This window comes from Eulemur rufifrons, chromosome 1, assembly GCF_041146395.1.
Source record: "Eulemur rufifrons isolate Redbay chromosome 1, OSU_ERuf_1, whole genome shotgun sequence".
NCBI classification, from domain to species: domain Eukaryota; kingdom Metazoa; phylum Chordata; class Mammalia; order Primates; family Lemuridae; genus Eulemur; species Eulemur rufifrons.
Window position 1 is genome coordinate 71,685,556 of NC_090983.1, and position 17,110 is coordinate 71,702,665.

Consider the following 17,110-nt stretch of genomic DNA (forward strand, 5'->3'; position numbering starts at 1 on the left):
AAATATTGTTCAGGGAAAGTCATGATTAAATGAATGAGACAACAGTCACTAGAGAGAAATCCTTAAAAAACTTCTGAAAAGATTGTTTATAATCTGCATTCTGTAAGCCTGTGTGTGAGTCATTCATACCTCTGTCCTATCTCTTTTCTTGCTCTCAGAACATCTACAAAGCTGACCTGGAGTGGCTGCGAGGCATTGGCTGGATGCCCCTGGATTCTGTGGACCACGTGAGGGTTACTAAGAACCAGGAGATGGTGAATCAGGTACACAGAGGCTGTTCTCCCCCTAACCTAATGCCTGCCCTCCTTAGCTGCCATGTGGGGGTAGACCTGTCTTAATCATCTCTATATCTTTGCAGATAAAATATAAGAAAGATGCTCTTGAAAACTATCCTAACTTTACAAGTGTGGTGGATCCTCCAGAGATTGTTTTGGCCAAGATCAACTCCGTCAATCAAAGTGATGTGAGTTTGCTCTGTATATGCTGAAGTACATAGTCGGGGGAGTTAGTCCTCTATCATTGAATGGATTAATTTAATGCTAGATAATCATTTGTAAGAAATTTTGAGGTGGTAAATTATAAGATAATCTTTGGGGGGAGATGTTTTAAAAGTCACTGATAAGTTGGTGGGACTGAAAACTAGTACAACCTGTATGGAAAACAGTATGGAGATTTCTCAAAAAGCTAAAAGTAGACCTACCATTCGATCCAGCAATCCCACTACGGGGTATCTACCCAAAGAAAAAGAAATCATTTTATCAAAAAGATACCTGGACACGAATGTTTATGACAGCACAATTCACAATCGCAAAGACATAGAATCCACATAATTGCCCATCAATTCATGAGTGGTTAGAGAAAATGTGGTGTGTGTATACACACACACACACATACACACACACACACACACACACACACCCACCATGGAGTACTACTCAGCCATAAAAGGAATGAAATAATGTCATTTGTAGCAACTTGGATGGAACTGGAGTCCACTATCCTAAGTGAAGCGTCTCAGGAATGGAAAAATAAACACCACACACTAATAAGTGGGAGCTAAATGATGGGTACACACAGGCACAAAAAGACCTAAAGGCCATGGAAACTAAGAAGGGGAGAGAGAAGGGGTACAATGAACACTGTCCTGGTGGTGGGCACGCTGAAAGCCCTGACTTTAGCAGTATACAGTGTATCCATGTAACAAAGACTTTTGTACCCACTTAATATTTTGAAATAAAAAAATAAAGGTCACTAGTAGGTGGTATGCTCTACCAACTTCTAGATATCTATATTCCTGTCCAAATTGTTCTACTATATTAACTAAAATGGACTGAAATTCAACCAGCTGATTAGTTTTAATCTCTAAATGTAGATCAATTATTATGTTGCTAGGTAGATCCTATAAGAATTTAAATATACATTTATAGTAATAAAAGCTTTTGTTTTGCTTTCTTTTCTTAGGTGAAATATAAAGAAACATTTAATAAAGCCAAGGGCAGGTATACGTTTTCTCCAGACACACCGCATATCTCCCACTCCAAAGACATGGGGAAACTCTACAGTACTGTAAGTTCTCTTTTGTGTAATAATACCTTAGTTCTTCATTTAAAGCTCTTGTCAGTATTTATATTCTTGGCTGATTTTATGAACAGCTGATCTTATAAGGCGACCTGTTATTGTCATCGCATTTAGTCTCGTTTATTAGAAATAGCATGTTATTCCAGGCAAATAGCATTTATTCAGCTGGTATTTTTTGAGCCCCTGTGATGTGCCAGGCACTGTAGGAGACACTGAAGGGCTAAAGCTCAATGAGACAAGTGAGAGGAGCAGACACATAAGTAAATAGACAATTACATGTAACAAGTGCCGGAAGGGCTCTGGGTGCTCACGTCTTAAGCAACCACCAACAGAGAAAAGGGAGGAAAGGCTGGTCCTTCTTTAGCAATCAGGTGTGAGCATCTCCAGCCAACAAGTGAGGGACTTGTCCTTCAGATCTTAATTCAGCTAATTTAAAGGAAAATGATGGGGGAGGGGTGTGGCACACGCACTCACTTGCATGCCCAATGAGAAGCAATCTTTGGCAATTCTCTCCCAGCGTGCAAATTTTTTGTCATTTTTACTAGAACTATAAATATAGTTAACTGTATTATAAAATGCCTAGAGTCTGTAGTTTTAATTTTCAATAAACTAAACGACTGCCCTGTTCTAGGTAGATACACTAACAGCTCTAAATAAAGATTTAAGCCTTGCCTTGCACATACATGTTTTACCTTAATTTTACCAGTTGTTTTAGGGGTATCTGGAAGAAGTTGAATGCAAACTTTTGTTGACATGTATTTCTTTCTTCCAGATACTGTATAAAGGGGCGTGGGAGGGAACCAAGGCCTACGGCTACACCCTGGATGAGCGCTACATTCCCATTGTTGGAGCCAAGCACGCCGATCTGGTGAACAGCGAGGTCAGTATGACCTTCTCCTTTCCTGCGTTTGGGAGTCTTTACTGGGGACCAAGGGGCTGGTTAGAAAACTCCAGTGATTCTCAATGTTGAACCCACTTCACAGCTTAAATACAAAGAGACGTATGTGAAGCAGAGAGGTCACTACCTGGCTGGAAAAGTCATCAGTGAGTTCCCTGGTGTGGTTCACTGTTTGGATTTCCAAAAGATGAGGAGCGCGGTAAGCAAATGTTCACTTTAACACGGGATGTGCACACCGTAAGTGTGCTGCTGGGTCTGCCTGTTTATGACTCGCCCTTTGGTTCAAGACCAGCTGGGGGATGGAGTGGTGCGGAGTCATTCCTGGCAGTTTTCCCCACCCTCGCCAGTTAGCCTGTGGACCTGAGGGCCGTGTGCTTCCCCCTGCCCCTGCCCTCCCTCACCAGCAAACACACAGTGGGGGCTCTGTGTTGGGAAAAGGGGAAAGCAACGAGGGCACTGTTTATCCTGTGTTATAAAAGGATGGGGAATTTACAAAGAAGAAGAATATATTAAAGTGTCATTTTTTTTAACCTTAGTCTAGAGGTACCTATCTCTTATCAGAAATAAGGCTCTAAAAGAGATTGAGCGGAATAATTTACATTTTAATGCCTTTCTCGCTTTTGTCTTTAAAAAATATTATTCTCTAGTTGAACTACAGAAGAGATTATGAGGACACCAAAGCAAATGTTCATATCCCCAATGATATGATGAACCACGTGCTGGCTAAAAAGTGCCAGTATATCCTCAGTGACCTGGAGTATCGCCACTACTTTCACCAGTGGACATCTCTTCCGGAAGAACCCAATGTTATACGCGTCCGGCATGCCCAGGAGATCTTAAGTGATGTATGATGTTCTTTCTGCGGCTTGACTTAGCCACAGGCTTCAGCTGGTCCTGCCTTCCCCTCCCCCTCCACACTCCAGTGGTCCCTGTATTCATAAACCCTGCTGCTTTTCAACGCAAGTGACCACTTTTTGGTGTAAGAATTCCCTCTGAGCCATAGAACACATGTGTTAACCATTTAATCTGTTTAACAGTAGACTAAGACTTAGGTATCGCTCTCCTCCTCAGCTTCTCTAGGCCAGGGAACCAAAGACCCTCCACTGGTGAGAGGCCCATCCCATGTCCTCTAAGCACTAAGCACAGACAAGGGCTCGTAGGAAATTATCAAAATGCTCAATTGTAAATTCAGAATACCTGTCACCTGTCATTGTTCTTTCTTTCTTGCAGAATGTGTATAAAGATGACTTGAATTGGTTGAAAGGCATTGGTTGCTATGTCTGGGATACACCCCAGATCCTCCATGCCAAGAAATCATACGACCTCCAGAGTCAGGTGAGCCACCTTGCAGGAAGGACGGGTTCTCTCTGGGTCAGGGGAATCCATGGTAGTGTCAGTGGGCTGATGGCCAGGCTATAACAGTGTAGGATCTAACAGAACAAAGCCCCCTCCCCTTCCTGTCACACCGCCCCTAGTGGCCTGCTCTGGTGCTAGCCCTTTCAGCGTGAGTCCCCCCTGTCGTTTAGGGCAGTGCACCTTTATAACAGAAAGTTATCTGGGAGGTGTTTCCTGGTGACCTACTCTCAAGCGTCTGCACCTTAGTTAACAGGTTAACTTGCAAAGAGTAAGATGCAAAAGCATCCTTTGACCACAGGTTGATAAGCTTTAAAGGGAAAAATAATTATCTGAAACATTTCCCAGCACATGGTTCAGCTCTCACAGAGCAGGTCTAATGGGAGGTTGAAACTGAGGGGCTGCTGGCAGGGATAGAATACAAGCACGGAAAAGGCAACACAAGGACGATCCAGACCCCATTCTCCATCAAGAGAAACCTCATTCTGGGAGCCATCCAAAGTCTACAGGACTGTAGAATGATATTATTCTGTTTATTAGGATTAAAGCAGAAACCCAGAAAGAAACAAAGGCACATCTAAGTTGGCACAAGCAGCCAATGCTGATGACAGACCTGTAGTTTACCATTTTCAGTGACTTTTTTTTTTTCTTTCGTAGCTACAATACACAGCAGCAGGTAAAGAAAATCTACAAAACTACAATCTCGTCACAGACACGCCAGTTTACGTGACTGCTCTTCAAAGTGGCATTAATGCCAGTGAGGTGCGCCATCTTGTACTTCCCTTCCAGGGACAAGCCATTTCTTGCCTTTATGTATTTCCAAGCAAGGTACTCCCAAGAAGGGAATGACCCATTCTTTTTTGTCTGTAGGTGAAATATAAAGAAAATTATCATCAGATCAAGGACAAATATACAACAGTTCTGGAAACAGTGGATTATGACAGAATCAGGAATCTGAAGAATCTTTATAGCAGTGTGAGTTGAGTTTTTGTCCTCTTTTATGTGAGCCACCTTGTTCCCTTTCTAGGACAATAAGACAATAAATGGGATAGTCTCCTCGTCCCCAAAGATTTTTCCAGTTTTATTTCCTAGACTTTCAGATTCACACTTTATCTCATAAAATCAGTGTGTATACAAATAAATAAGCCCCAAACTGAAGAGAAGCTTTGGAGGTTGGTGGGGAATGTGTGAGAAAGAGAGAAACAGAGGGAAAACCTGCTACTTGGATGCTAACTAGAATGCATTTTCCCATGTTCACAAGAAGGTTTTTCACTCCTGCAGAACCTGTACAAGGAGGCCTGGGATAGAGTCAAAGCCACCAGCTACATCCTGCCTTCCAGCACCATGTCCTTGACACATGCCAAGAACCAGAAACATATGGCCAGCCGTGTAAGTCAAGCACAAACACAACATTCTCACCCCCTCTGCCTCCCCCACTCTCAGCTCTAAGGACTGTGCAGGTAGAGTCGTATGTTGCCCAGAAGTACCCCCAGGTCTCCCATGGGCGCATCCAGCGAATAATTCCAGACGCGCAGCCACCATGGAGTCTGTGCGCTCATTGCCTCCTCTCAAGTCCAGAGTTTTTCACGAGAATCACACACTTGTAAGGAGGACACGGATGTGACCTTTTAGGCTGCCTGTCTGCAGGTGCCATGGATGGCTAGTCTCTGAGATAGCCAGAAATGAGGATGGGCTGAAGACATAATGCAACAGCAGTCCCCAACCTTTTTGGTACCAGGGACTGGTTTCATGGAAAACAATTTTTCCACGGACTGAGATTGGGGTGGGTGGAGGTGGAGCTCAGGCAGTGATGTGAGCGATGCGGAGCGACTATAAATACAGATGAAGCTTTGCTCACTTGCCTGCCACTAACCTCCTGCTGTGTAGCCGGGTTCCTAACAGGCCATGGACTGTTATGGGTCTGCAGCCCAGGGGTTGGGGACCACAGTAATGCATCATACAAAATAGACACCACAAAATAGAATTACGTTGGCTTTGGGCAAAAATAAGCCAGTGAATATGATAATTAGTTATTATGCCATCCCCAAATAAGTGATTAAATAGTAAATTAGAGCAGGCACGATGGCTCATGCCTGTAATCCCAGCACTTTGGGAGGTGGAGGCAGGAAGATTGCTTGAGGCCAGGAGTTTGAGACCAGCCAGAGCAAAATAGCAAGACCCTGTCTCTACAAAAAATATTAAAAAAAAAACAAAAACAGCCCACCCTGGCTGTGTGCTCCTGTGGTCCCAGCTACTGAGGAGGGTGAGGCAGGAGGATTGCTTGAGCCCAGGAATTTGAGATTACAGTGAGCTATGATCATGCCACTGTACTCCAGCCTGGGTGACAGAGTGAGAACCTGTTTGTAAAATAAATAAATAAAAGTAAATTATTTTTATAACAATGAAATACAAAACTTTTAAAATCTTTTGAAATTCTACTTTTTGAAGGCAGAAATTTTCTTACAGACATATTTATTAAAAAGTAAAAACAAAAATGAAAACAAACCCTAAATCATAAGAGCTATTTAAATATAGTAGAGAGTCTTATGATCTCTAACCTTTTATGCCTTTAAGTCATATGACTTCTGTTTAATGCTCTGCAGGAAAACCTTTTACTATAAAATTCCCTGTAGCGTTCATTGCGGTTCTAAGCCCAGTTCTCTTTCAGAAAAATCAGAGACTTTTACCTCTTAATTGTGAACATTTTATGTATCACTTTAGATCAGCATTTTTCAAACATTTTTTTGACCATGATGCACAATGAGAAATTTATTTTTTATTTCAAGTCAAAACTCTCACACACACACCCCCCTGAAGTTTATGTGAGTTTCTTCTGACATATATGTCTTATAGAAGACTACTGACTGCTATACTACAGACAATGCACTCTGATAATTTCAATTCTACTCTACTCATTTAATTGCTAGTGACCCAGTAAATTAATTTAACTGCTCTCTAATGGCCTGAGAGATGCACAGTTTAGAAAAAGACTTCATTATTCGTGACCAGACTGAGCAAGAACGAGACCCTGTCTCTACTAGAAATAGAAGAAATTATATGGACAACTAAAAATACATATAGAAAAAAATTAGCTGGGCATGGTGGTGCATGCCTGTAGTCCCAGCTTCTCAGGAGGCTGAGGCAAGAGGATTGCTTGAGCCCAGGAGTTTGAGGTTGCTGTGAGCTAGGCTGACACCATGGCACTCTAGCCTGGGAAACAGAGTGAGACTTTGTCTCAAAAAAAAAAAAAAAAAAAAAAAAAAAAAGGAAAGAAAAGAAAAGAAAAAGAAAAAAGAAAAGAAAAAGACTTCATTAGACAGTATATGGAATTATTTGATTTTTACTTGGAGGAAAAAGTAAGATATATGATTTTACCCAGACCCAACTCTATTTAGGTCTGGGTAAAGACTAGCTCAGAGAAGCAAACTTTTCCTATGGAGAAAAAAGTTTTGTAGATAAGATTTACAAAGTCCAGTAGAGGCTTTTTCCCTGAGCCTTGAAAAAAGTGATAGAGGCAGGATTCTTGGCAAATTGTCTTTGGAGCAAGGTGGGACATAGAGAAATTAATACTTTTAAAGAAAGATTCCAACCTTACTTTAGAAAAAAGAAGTTTTCTTTCATAAAAAAGGGTACCTTTAGATACTATCATCTTTCAATCTGAGAAATAGATTAGATGTAAGAACCTGGAATTTTCTGTACTGGAAAATTCTGGTGGAAATTTTGGTTAGTCTCCAGTCTATGAAGGGCTTTGCTGGAATTTTGATGCAAATATGTAACCAACTCCCGTTTGTTACTGAGATGCCCATCTCTGAGTTGTGAGAGAATTGTTATTTTATTATCATGTGCTGGGAGATTGAACCTTAGTCTGTGTCTTACCATCTAGTTCATATAATCATGGAGCATTAAATAACAGGCAACATGGCTTAAAACCTAAAAGTTTTCCCACAGAAGCTGGTTATACTTTATTTTTTGAAAGCCTGATAGAAACTAAAATTCAAGAATTGTGTCTCTTAAGCATCAACCTTTTCAGTTATTGAAAACAAAGAGATTCCTGAGCACAGTTTTAATCTCTCACTTGCAGTAGTAATAAAAACAAAGCCATTATCGCAAAAGAGGTTATTTTAAAATTGTATAATCTTTAAAATGAGTTGCTTGGAGTAGCAGTAAAAGCACTAGTGTTGATATAGGAGTTTTAAAAACGTAGTGCTCTACAGTTGCAAAGTATTTTCAGATACAGCCAGATGTAAGGAAGCCTCATGATATGGCAGGCAGGTACTAGTGCTAAAGCTCTCTGTACACATGAGGAAATGAGCTCGGAGAATGGGTGTCCCCAGGTTGGCTGGATCTGAGTCAGGTGTTTCCCACTGTCTTGTGCTGTTTTAACACTATAGATCCATCGCTCTCTAAACCTATGTTTCTTCCTTTCTACTTATTCTCTATAGGTCAAATATCGGGAAGAATATGAGAAGTTCAAAGCTCTTTATACTTTACCAAGAAGTGTTGAAGATGATCCAAACACAGCACGGTGCCTCCGAGTTGGCAAGCTTAACATTGATGTGAGTACAGTCCTGTGTTGCTCAATGACAGGGATACGTTCTGAGGAATGTGTCATTAAGAAGTTTCATCGTTGTGGGAACAGCATAGAATGTGCTTATACAAACCTAGAGGGTATCGCCCACTACACAGCTAAGCTAGATGGTACAGCCTATAGCTCCTAGGCTGCAACCCTGCACAGCGTGTTGCTGTACTGAATGCTGCAGGCAACTGAAACACAATGGTAAATGTTTGTGTTTCTAAATATATCTAAACAAAGAAAAAGTACAATAAGAATACAGTATTATAATCTTATGGGAACGAGGTACAGTGGCTCATGCCTATAATCCTAGCACTTTGGGAGGCCCAGGCCTGAGGATTGTTTGAGGCCAGGAGTTCAAGACCAGCCTGAGCAAAATAGTGAGACCTTGTCTCTCCAAAAAATTTAAAAAATTAGCAGGACATGGTGGCACACACCTGTAGTCCTAGCTACTTGGGAGGCTAAGGCAGGAGGATCACTTGAACCTAGGAGTTTGAGGTTGTGGTGAAGTATGATGCTACTGCACTCTAGCCCGGGCAACAGAGCAAGACCTGTCTCAAGAAACTACAACAGTAATAGTCTTATGGGGCCACCGTGGTATATGCAATCTGTCGTTGATCAAAATGTTATGTGGAGGCCTGGCATGGTGGCTTACACCTGTAATCCTAGCACTCTGGGAGGCCGAGGTGGGAGGATCAATTGAGGTCAGGGATTCAAGACGAGATTCAGCAAGAGTGAGACCTCATCTCTAAAAAAAATAGAAAAAAATTAGCCAGGCATGGTGGCACATGCCTGTAATCCCAGCTACTCAGGAGGCTGAGGCAGGAGAATAGTTAGAGCCCAGGAGTTTGAGGCTGCTGTGAGCTATGTTGACACCACAGCACTCTAACCCAGGTGACAGAGCGAGACTCCATCTAAAAAAAAAAAAAAAAAAAGAGAGAGAAAGGAAAATGAGTTTGATTTAAAAAAAAAGAAAAGTTATGGGGCATGTGATTATACTTCTAAAGCCCTTTCTTCAAATACAAGCCAAGAAAAATAGCCAAATGTTATAAATCAGAGCATTTTCTATTCAGCAATGCATATGGCACTGATTATGCTTACGTAAAGAAGCTAAGCATTGTATCAGCCCATGCTGCTTTTTTAAAAAAAAATTTCCCTGGTATTAATCTGTTGAAAATGTCAGAAAATGCCAGTCCCCACAGTGCCCCCAGCTGCTTGCCGTGAATCGATTACCCTGACTTCTCATGTATCGCCATGATGCCGTGGCACGATTTCCTGTATAACTGGTGTGTCATTTTAACTTCACAGCGCCTGTACAGGTCCGTTTATGAAAAGAACAAGATGAAAATCCACATCGTGCCAGACATGGTGGAGATGGTGACTGCCAAGGATTCCCAGAAGAAAGTCAGTGAGGTTGATTACCGCCTGCACCTCCACGAATGGATTTGCCACCCCGACTTGCAAGTCAACAGTCACGTCAGGAAAGTCACGGACCAGATCAGCGATGTAAGCCCATTGCTTATGACAGGCCCTCGCCCCGCACACCCACCACGAAGAACAGCAGACTCTCCTATTTTCTCACCTCAGCCTTTTTTGGCTAATGCTTTCCTATATATCCATGGGTCGGACTTGATTTTGGAGCTGTCCCTGTAAGCAGGGCTCGGTGCCCAGGTTTTCAGGGCACCCTCAGCCTCCTTCCCTAATGCCTTTTGTGTTTCATCCCCAAAGTCATCTGGGTCCCGGGTGTGCCTCTGTTTTTTGTGTTAAAGTTATGATCAATTTTTTTTTCCTTATCCCCTCTATCAAAACCCCCTAGATTGTGTACAAGGATGACCTCAACTGGTTGAAAGGTATTGGTTGCTACGTCTGGGACACTCCTGAAATTCTCCATGCCAAACACGCTTATGATCTACGCAATGATGTGAGTTGGCCTTGTTTTGTTTATTTGTTGGTATATTTCCATCTCGAGGTAGTCTAGACTCAAGGGGGAAATATGTAAAATGCGGGCATTATCACAGACCAGCTGGGGGTTAAGTCACGTTGAGGATGGCTGAGCTGGAGAAGGATGCTAGGAACAGAGCAGCCACTTGTCAGGAGTGCTTGTGGCATCCCTAGTAAACAATGCAGTCCAGCTGTGCCATTGTCCCCTGGCGGAGAAGGGACCTTTGGCTCTCCTCTCCACCTTTTGGACTATTTTGGTTATATTAATGAGCACATGATTCTCATTATAGGAAAATATCATTTATTTGTGATGCTATAGGCAGGATCTCTTCATAAAGAGAGAATTTGCCAGCAAGTTAAATACTGTAGTAAGGATTTCAGTAAGAAAGCTTAAACTTTCCTGGAAGAGTAGTTGTCAAACTTCTTAGAAAACTCTAGAAGCCCCATATGACTATAAGCATTGGTTACACTGATCATTATAAAATTCAAATGCATCCTGATCTGTTGAATAAGTGTCGATGAATGTAAATCTCATGAGTTAAAAGCTACCAAACTCTCAGGGAAAACCAGCAGGTGAATGGTCCAACACAGGCTTGTTTTCTTCCTCTTGGCAGATCAAGTACAAAGCTCACGGACAGAAAATAAGGAACGACTACAAGTTGGTCACTGACACACCAGTTTATGTTCAGGCTGTCAAAAGCGGGAAACAGCTAAGTGATGTAAGTGCTCACGGGGGCAGTTATCGTGGACAGTGGTACAGACAGGGGCCACCACTCAAGCAGAAGGGGCAGAAACCACAGATTGGCCGGGGCCAGGCCTTTTCTAACTGGGAAAGCACAGTTGGTGCCTATACTGAAGATGCTGCTCTTGTTTCCTGAAACCTGTTATGTTCAAGTAGTTACCTGGGGTGGAGTTGTAAGAGATCTGAGTTGATGAAATACCTTGCGTTTTAGAGCTTCCAGGGTTGCTTTTTGTACCCTTGTGTCATAAGCAATGGTTTCTTTCTCACTGTCTAGGCCTTCTAATAAATTAGAGCCAACTATGGTAGAATGAGAAGCAAGCAGGCTCAGAATTTAGAGATGTGGGTGGGAGTCCTGCCTCTACCCCATGTGACCTGTGAGGCTTGAAAAGCCTCTTACCCCCTCTGAGCCTCAGTGACCTGGGATGTGAAAGGGAAAGTGTACGTGAAGTGCCCACTGTGACGCCTGGCACAGGGCAGGCACAAAGCTGTTCTTTCTTTATTAACTCCACCAGTTGATGAGTGAATATTAGATCCCACCAGTGAGTTCAAATGTTGAGACCTATTATTTGGGAACTTCTAGTGGCAAAATGCCCACTTTTCCTCTTCTTGTGCCTGAGCTGCCTCTTCCACTTGTTTCTCTGTGTGGGTGTCCACACCCTGGCTCTGACCCTCTCGGACCAGACACAGTAACATATCAGACAGAGTTCTCTAGGCAAAGAGAAGCAGGCTCTCTTTTTTTGTTTTTAAAGAGGGATTTGGGTTTCCATGCACTTTGCTTTGAACAATGCCGCTGCAGCCTGAATCAACTCACTCTGCTGCCCTCCGCACCAGGTTGTCTACCACCATGACTACGTGCACAGCGTCAGAGGCAAAGTGGCTCCCACTACGAAAACCGTGGATCTGGACCGGGCCCGTCATGCGTACAAGCTCCAGAGTGAGGTGAGCAGTGAGAACTCTACGGTGGTTAGCAGAAATCCAAGCGATCAGCCTCTATAGCAGTAACCTTGGCTTGGGCAATTGGGGACCCTCTTGGCCTGACCTTGTAAAATATAAATGCTGTTCCATTCACATGAGTTGAAAAAACAAAAATAGAGCATAGGTTGTTGTCCTTCTTGGCTGGCAAGATCCTCCTATAGAACAATCAAACAAACAATAAATGGGAGGGGGGGGGTTGAGCAATACTTACAAGTTCCAAAAAGAGGGCCAATATGCCTACCCTGCTTCCAAAAAGCTTAAAATCAAGATGACAAAGACAAGGCATTTAATCATAACAATAAAAGATAAAGCTAGAAATTGCTGTTGGAATTCAGAAAAGAAAGCACCTGGACCTCACCTGCATATTTAACCTATTCTATGTTACCCAGTAGTGCTGCTTTGGTCTCAACTTTTAACGCTACTTTCTGCCTTAAATATTAAAAATAATTTTGTTTTTAATATTTTAAATATGGTAATTAGTTCTGTAGCTCCCCTGAGAGACAGAGTAAGGTCACAGACAGAATCTCCTGCATGGGCATGTGCAGCCTGACGTCCAGGCACTGTGTTTGGAAGGGAGGGAGGAGACCTAATACAAAGATGTGCCTGGTACCCATGACTGTCTCAGGGACTGGTGATGGCTTGAATATCATCAACCTGAGGACAGGGTCAACAACAAAGGTGGCACTCGGCTGCCTGGCTTCTCTGCATTTCCCGAATTCTTGCTAGATGCTATGCAGTCAACTGTGCATGTGTTCTGAAGCCTAGAGGAATTAGCTTCCACATGCCATTTCACTTATTGTTCTCTTTTCCCAAAACACTAAAGGGTAATCTGACTCATTTCATGACTCTTAGAATTTACTTAATTTCTTCCTGAAATCAATTCAATGAGTATATTAAACGTCTAATCAAAACCCTAATCTGAGCCATATGTGATTTGTTGAACTCAGATGGACAAATGTTGATGTTGATGCCAGATGTCACTTAACCTGCTCTTCCTCATTCCGACAGAATCTATACAAAACCAGCCTGCGCTTCCTGCCCACTGGATATAGGCTTCCAGTTGATACTCGTCACTTCAAACACTCCAAGGACATCCGATACATGAGCAGTTATGTAAGTGGTCTCCTCGTTGAGATGGGGTCTGAAGGTGGGGTGAGAGGAAGCTAGTCTTAATGAATAGCCTATTCTCACCATCCAGTGACACCCTAGAAGTTCAACGTGATCTAACAATGGGAAGAGGCAGGGGAGACAGCACTTTTTCCAAGGGTGCTATGGAATTGGCCGCTCCTGCAATTTGGCAGTGCCTGGACAGCCCCGTGCGGGTTAGGATGGGATGTTGGTGGGAGCCTTGGCTCAGGGCCCTTGGCTGCCATGATGCTTCTACTTCTGCTGTCTCACTTAGCACAGAAGCATCCTGAACTATCCCAAACTATCTACTGGAAATGCGACTTCACACACACACTACTAATGTGTGGCATTAGTATTGTCTTCCTTCTGCAGTGTTTCACAGCAGAAAATATAACATCAATATGCTCCCTTGAAAAGAGGACTTCTTGCCCAGCTGTGGGCTCTGCTACTTACCTCACTACTTATCCTCTGTGCCCAGTTCATAGAAAGCTAGAAGGGTAGATAGGCTCTCACCACCTGTATCTTTACCCAAGTGTTGGCTCTGATACTACCTTCTCCACTTTTTAAAAGTACTAGATTGGGACCTGATGCGTTTACCCCTTGGGCAAAGTCTAGAGAAGTTTTGGCCATCCCAGTGACTCTGGCCTGCAGGCAACAGCCAGCCGTCAGTTGAAGAATGAGCTGTCCCTTCCATGCTGCTCTTGAGAGTCCTGGGAATCAAACCTGCTCACCAAAAGGGACCCAAAAGCCTGTGGCCCAAGAATGTGCTTTCAAAGCAGACAGTCATGGATTTAATAATCTAACATATTATTTTTTAATCAGGCTACAAAAGCCATTCGTCAGTCTCAAAAATATTCTCTTGTTCCTTGTTTGCATTTACTAATTTTCTAGCCCACACTGAAACTAAAAACTGTAGATTTTTCGTGTATTTTGCATATCTACCTACAAAAACAGATTTCACATAGGCAAGATTGTTTTATTCCTTTCTGGACCTGGTTTTATTACCAACAGATAATTTCAAGGCTTGGATTAATATTGAAATTTTGTTAATGACTTTTCCTTATACTTAATGCTTAGAGAGCAATTTTCAAATGAAGGTGACATCTCTTTTCTATTTGAGAAATGTATTGTTGCTCTTTGTTTACCCATCATTGATCTCATTCTGACTTTGCTTTTGCAGTTCAAGTACAAAGAAGTCTATGAACACATCAAGGCAAATGGGTATACACTTGGCCCCAAAGATGTCCCGTTTGTCCATGTCCGGAGAGTCAACAATGTCACCAGCGAGGTATCATGAATGCTTATTCTCTGGGGGACATATTAAGTTTCAAAGACCATAGCTTTGTTTGAAGTGCATTAAGAATTAATTGTATTTCAGCTGTGAACTTACACATCAGCAAGGAGTAAGAGGGTCCTTTTGTCACCATTTTGATACTGATATTCCTTGGCAGTGTATTTCTATATTTGGTAATGCCATTGCAGAGACTCGGTTCCATAGATTATGACACAAAAATTTTCTAGAGAAATATTTTCTTCTTTTGACATTTGTATTAAAAAATCTTTAATAAGGTTGCATGTTAGTCTAACTCATGACCTTGATTTTCTGATTTTCTACGTTATCTATTGGTTGGTATACCTGATCCACTCTGCAACTATCTGATAGAAAGTGGAAAACTTGTGCTCAGAATTCTTTACGTAAATGAAATAAGTATCATTTTCTCTTTTTCCCCCAATCTTAATCATTTTCTATATCCATATTTCCTCTCCTGCTTCTTTACGTAAAATATTTGATTAAGTAGTCAGTAGATGCCCTCATCAACCTCTGCTAAACATCTGGAATGGTTTTTCCTCCAATGTAGAGACTGTATCGAGAATTGTACCACAAACTGAAAGACAAGATTCATACAACTCCTGACACTCCTGAAATCCGCCAAGTCAAGAAGACACAAGAGGCTGTCAGCGAGGTGCGTACGCTCCTCGGAGAGACAGGCTGTGGAGCTCAGGGATGAATGTCAATGATTCGGTCTCTAATGTGTGTGTCTCTGGGTAATTTTTTTTCCTTTAGTTGATCTACAAATCAGACTTCTTCAAGATGCAGGGCCACATGATCTCCCTGCCATACACACCCCAAGTGCTCCATTGCCGCTACGTGGGAGACATCACCAGTGACGTAAGCATCTCACAGGGTCCACCATTCTACAGTCCACACCGAATCATTCCACCCTAAGTGGCCTCCAGAGTAGGTCATGTTGGGTATTTTCCTCTCATTCACGCCTACTCCCACCCCCTTTAGCAACTTCCTGCTGCCATTTTTAAAAATTTTCCTTGGATGTTTCCTCCTCCAAAAAGGCTTCCATTCAATCGGTGCTCTTCTCCCATCAATCCGATAATAGTAAAAGAATAGCAGTGCTATCTCCTCAGCTCAGGGTTAGAGACTGAAATGAAAAAGCCTGTGATTTACTTGAGTGCAAGTAAACTAAGAGTGCAGGGTGGATGTGTTGAGCCAAAATGAAAGACAGATCAATACGGAAATGTCACTGCTCTGTCATTTGTGTTCCTGATTTACATTTGCTCATGACCAGTTGTATTTCTGTATTTTCCCCACAGATTAAATACAAAGAGGACTTGCGGGTCCTGAAGGGGCTTGGCTGCTTCCTGTACGACACTCCTGACATGGTCCGCTCCCGGCACCTGCGGAAGCTCTGGGTGAGTGCACGTCTTCACGACACATAGCTACCTCTGCACAGCTGCCAGGGACTCCAGCCCAGGCCTCCAGGGGCCGGGCAGGAAGAGTCTTAGCCTGCAACTACTTTTAAGAGGAAATTTGCCATTAACCCACTTGAGCAGGTCATGACCTACTTAAGATGATCTGTGCCTGCGATAAAAGGTGATCAGCTTAGTTAAATGATAATTGTTTTTGTTTCTGCCTAGAAAGATACCTAGGACATGTGAAGGACATGCTCAGCTTGCAAGTGTCACCCATTTGAAAGATAATGTGACATGCAATTCCTTAAAGGATTAATCAACTTGTATTTCTGTTTTTTTTTTTTTTTTTAAGTCTAATTACCTGTACACTGATAATGCAAGGAAGATGCGAGACAAATACAAAGTGGTGCTTGACACTCCAGAATACAGGAAAGTGCAGGAACTGAAGACACACCTGAGTGAGGTAAGGGCGGTTTACCTGTCACTACAAGTCAATCAAATGGACCAGCATGAACTGAATTACTCAAAAAGGTTCTTAGTTCCTCTAGTGACCATTTTTCAGGCAATTACAGCTGGTAAAAGATTTCCCCTCTGCCCTTAACTGTGGAACACACTTTGCCTCAGTTTACTTATTTTGTCCCCTTTTGGTAAGATGAGGATATTGATACTTGGCCTTCCTATGAGTAGGGCTGATGAGAGGTTTTATAGATCAGAAAGTCCTTTTATATTACACTATTGTTGTAGTCTCAAAACTGAACTTATTTAAATATTTTATTTCTCTTTCATCCCTGCTATAAGGAACCCTAATCATGGCAGTGCCATTTGAAACGTCTTCAGTGGCTCCCTGCTCTATTGCAGAACTACTTGCTTTCATTTTCATCGGCTTGCCTGGCGCTGAGGCTCCTGATGGAGTGCAGTTATTTCTGTATAAATCTGATCCTGTCACCTAGATAGTCAGTTCCTTGAGAATTGAACCCTTTCTTATCTACACGTGTGTCCCGTAGTATCTTGGCCATAATACATGCCCATCTTTGCCAGTGACTCAATGTGCTTTGCAAGGGTAAGGACATTCCACATGTGTAAATGGTTGCTTTGCTCATGGGTCAGTTGTCCCTTCTCACTCTGCCAGCAGTCTGTATTGCGGCTTCACCCAGCTGAGCGTGGCCGCAGGCCATCTCGTCATTCTGAATAGCTCGGATGGCTGCTGTTGAAGAAC

General features: G+C 42.5%; 1 protein-coding gene across 2 annotated transcripts in view; it reads left to right on the forward strand.

The window, feature by feature from the left end:
* The window catches only part of NEB (nebulin), a 206,554-nt gene that overhangs the window by 130,938 nt on the left and 58,506 nt on the right, over positions 1 to 17,110 (forward strand). For both annotated transcript variants that reach the window (XM_069472708.1, XM_069472715.1), the window contains 21 exons: positions 159 to 263; positions 359 to 463; positions 1,462 to 1,566; positions 2,351 to 2,458; positions 2,562 to 2,675; positions 3,124 to 3,321; positions 3,707 to 3,811; positions 4,487 to 4,591; positions 4,700 to 4,804; positions 5,111 to 5,218; positions 8,272 to 8,385; positions 9,711 to 9,908; positions 10,219 to 10,323; positions 10,958 to 11,062; positions 11,917 to 12,024; positions 13,069 to 13,173; positions 14,369 to 14,476; positions 15,048 to 15,152; positions 15,254 to 15,358; positions 15,796 to 15,894; positions 16,247 to 16,357. In XM_069472708.1, the coding sequence (XP_069328809.1) occupies positions 159 to 263; positions 359 to 463; positions 1,462 to 1,566; positions 2,351 to 2,458; positions 2,562 to 2,675; positions 3,124 to 3,321; positions 3,707 to 3,811; positions 4,487 to 4,591; positions 4,700 to 4,804; positions 5,111 to 5,218; positions 8,272 to 8,385; positions 9,711 to 9,908; positions 10,219 to 10,323; positions 10,958 to 11,062; positions 11,917 to 12,024; positions 13,069 to 13,173; positions 14,369 to 14,476; positions 15,048 to 15,152; positions 15,254 to 15,358; positions 15,796 to 15,894; positions 16,247 to 16,357 (2,421 nt within the window). The remainder of the gene's footprint in view (positions 1 to 158; positions 264 to 358; positions 464 to 1,461; positions 1,567 to 2,350; positions 2,459 to 2,561; positions 2,676 to 3,123; positions 3,322 to 3,706; positions 3,812 to 4,486; positions 4,592 to 4,699; positions 4,805 to 5,110; positions 5,219 to 8,271; positions 8,386 to 9,710; positions 9,909 to 10,218; positions 10,324 to 10,957; positions 11,063 to 11,916; positions 12,025 to 13,068; positions 13,174 to 14,368; positions 14,477 to 15,047; positions 15,153 to 15,253; positions 15,359 to 15,795; positions 15,895 to 16,246; positions 16,358 to 17,110) is intronic.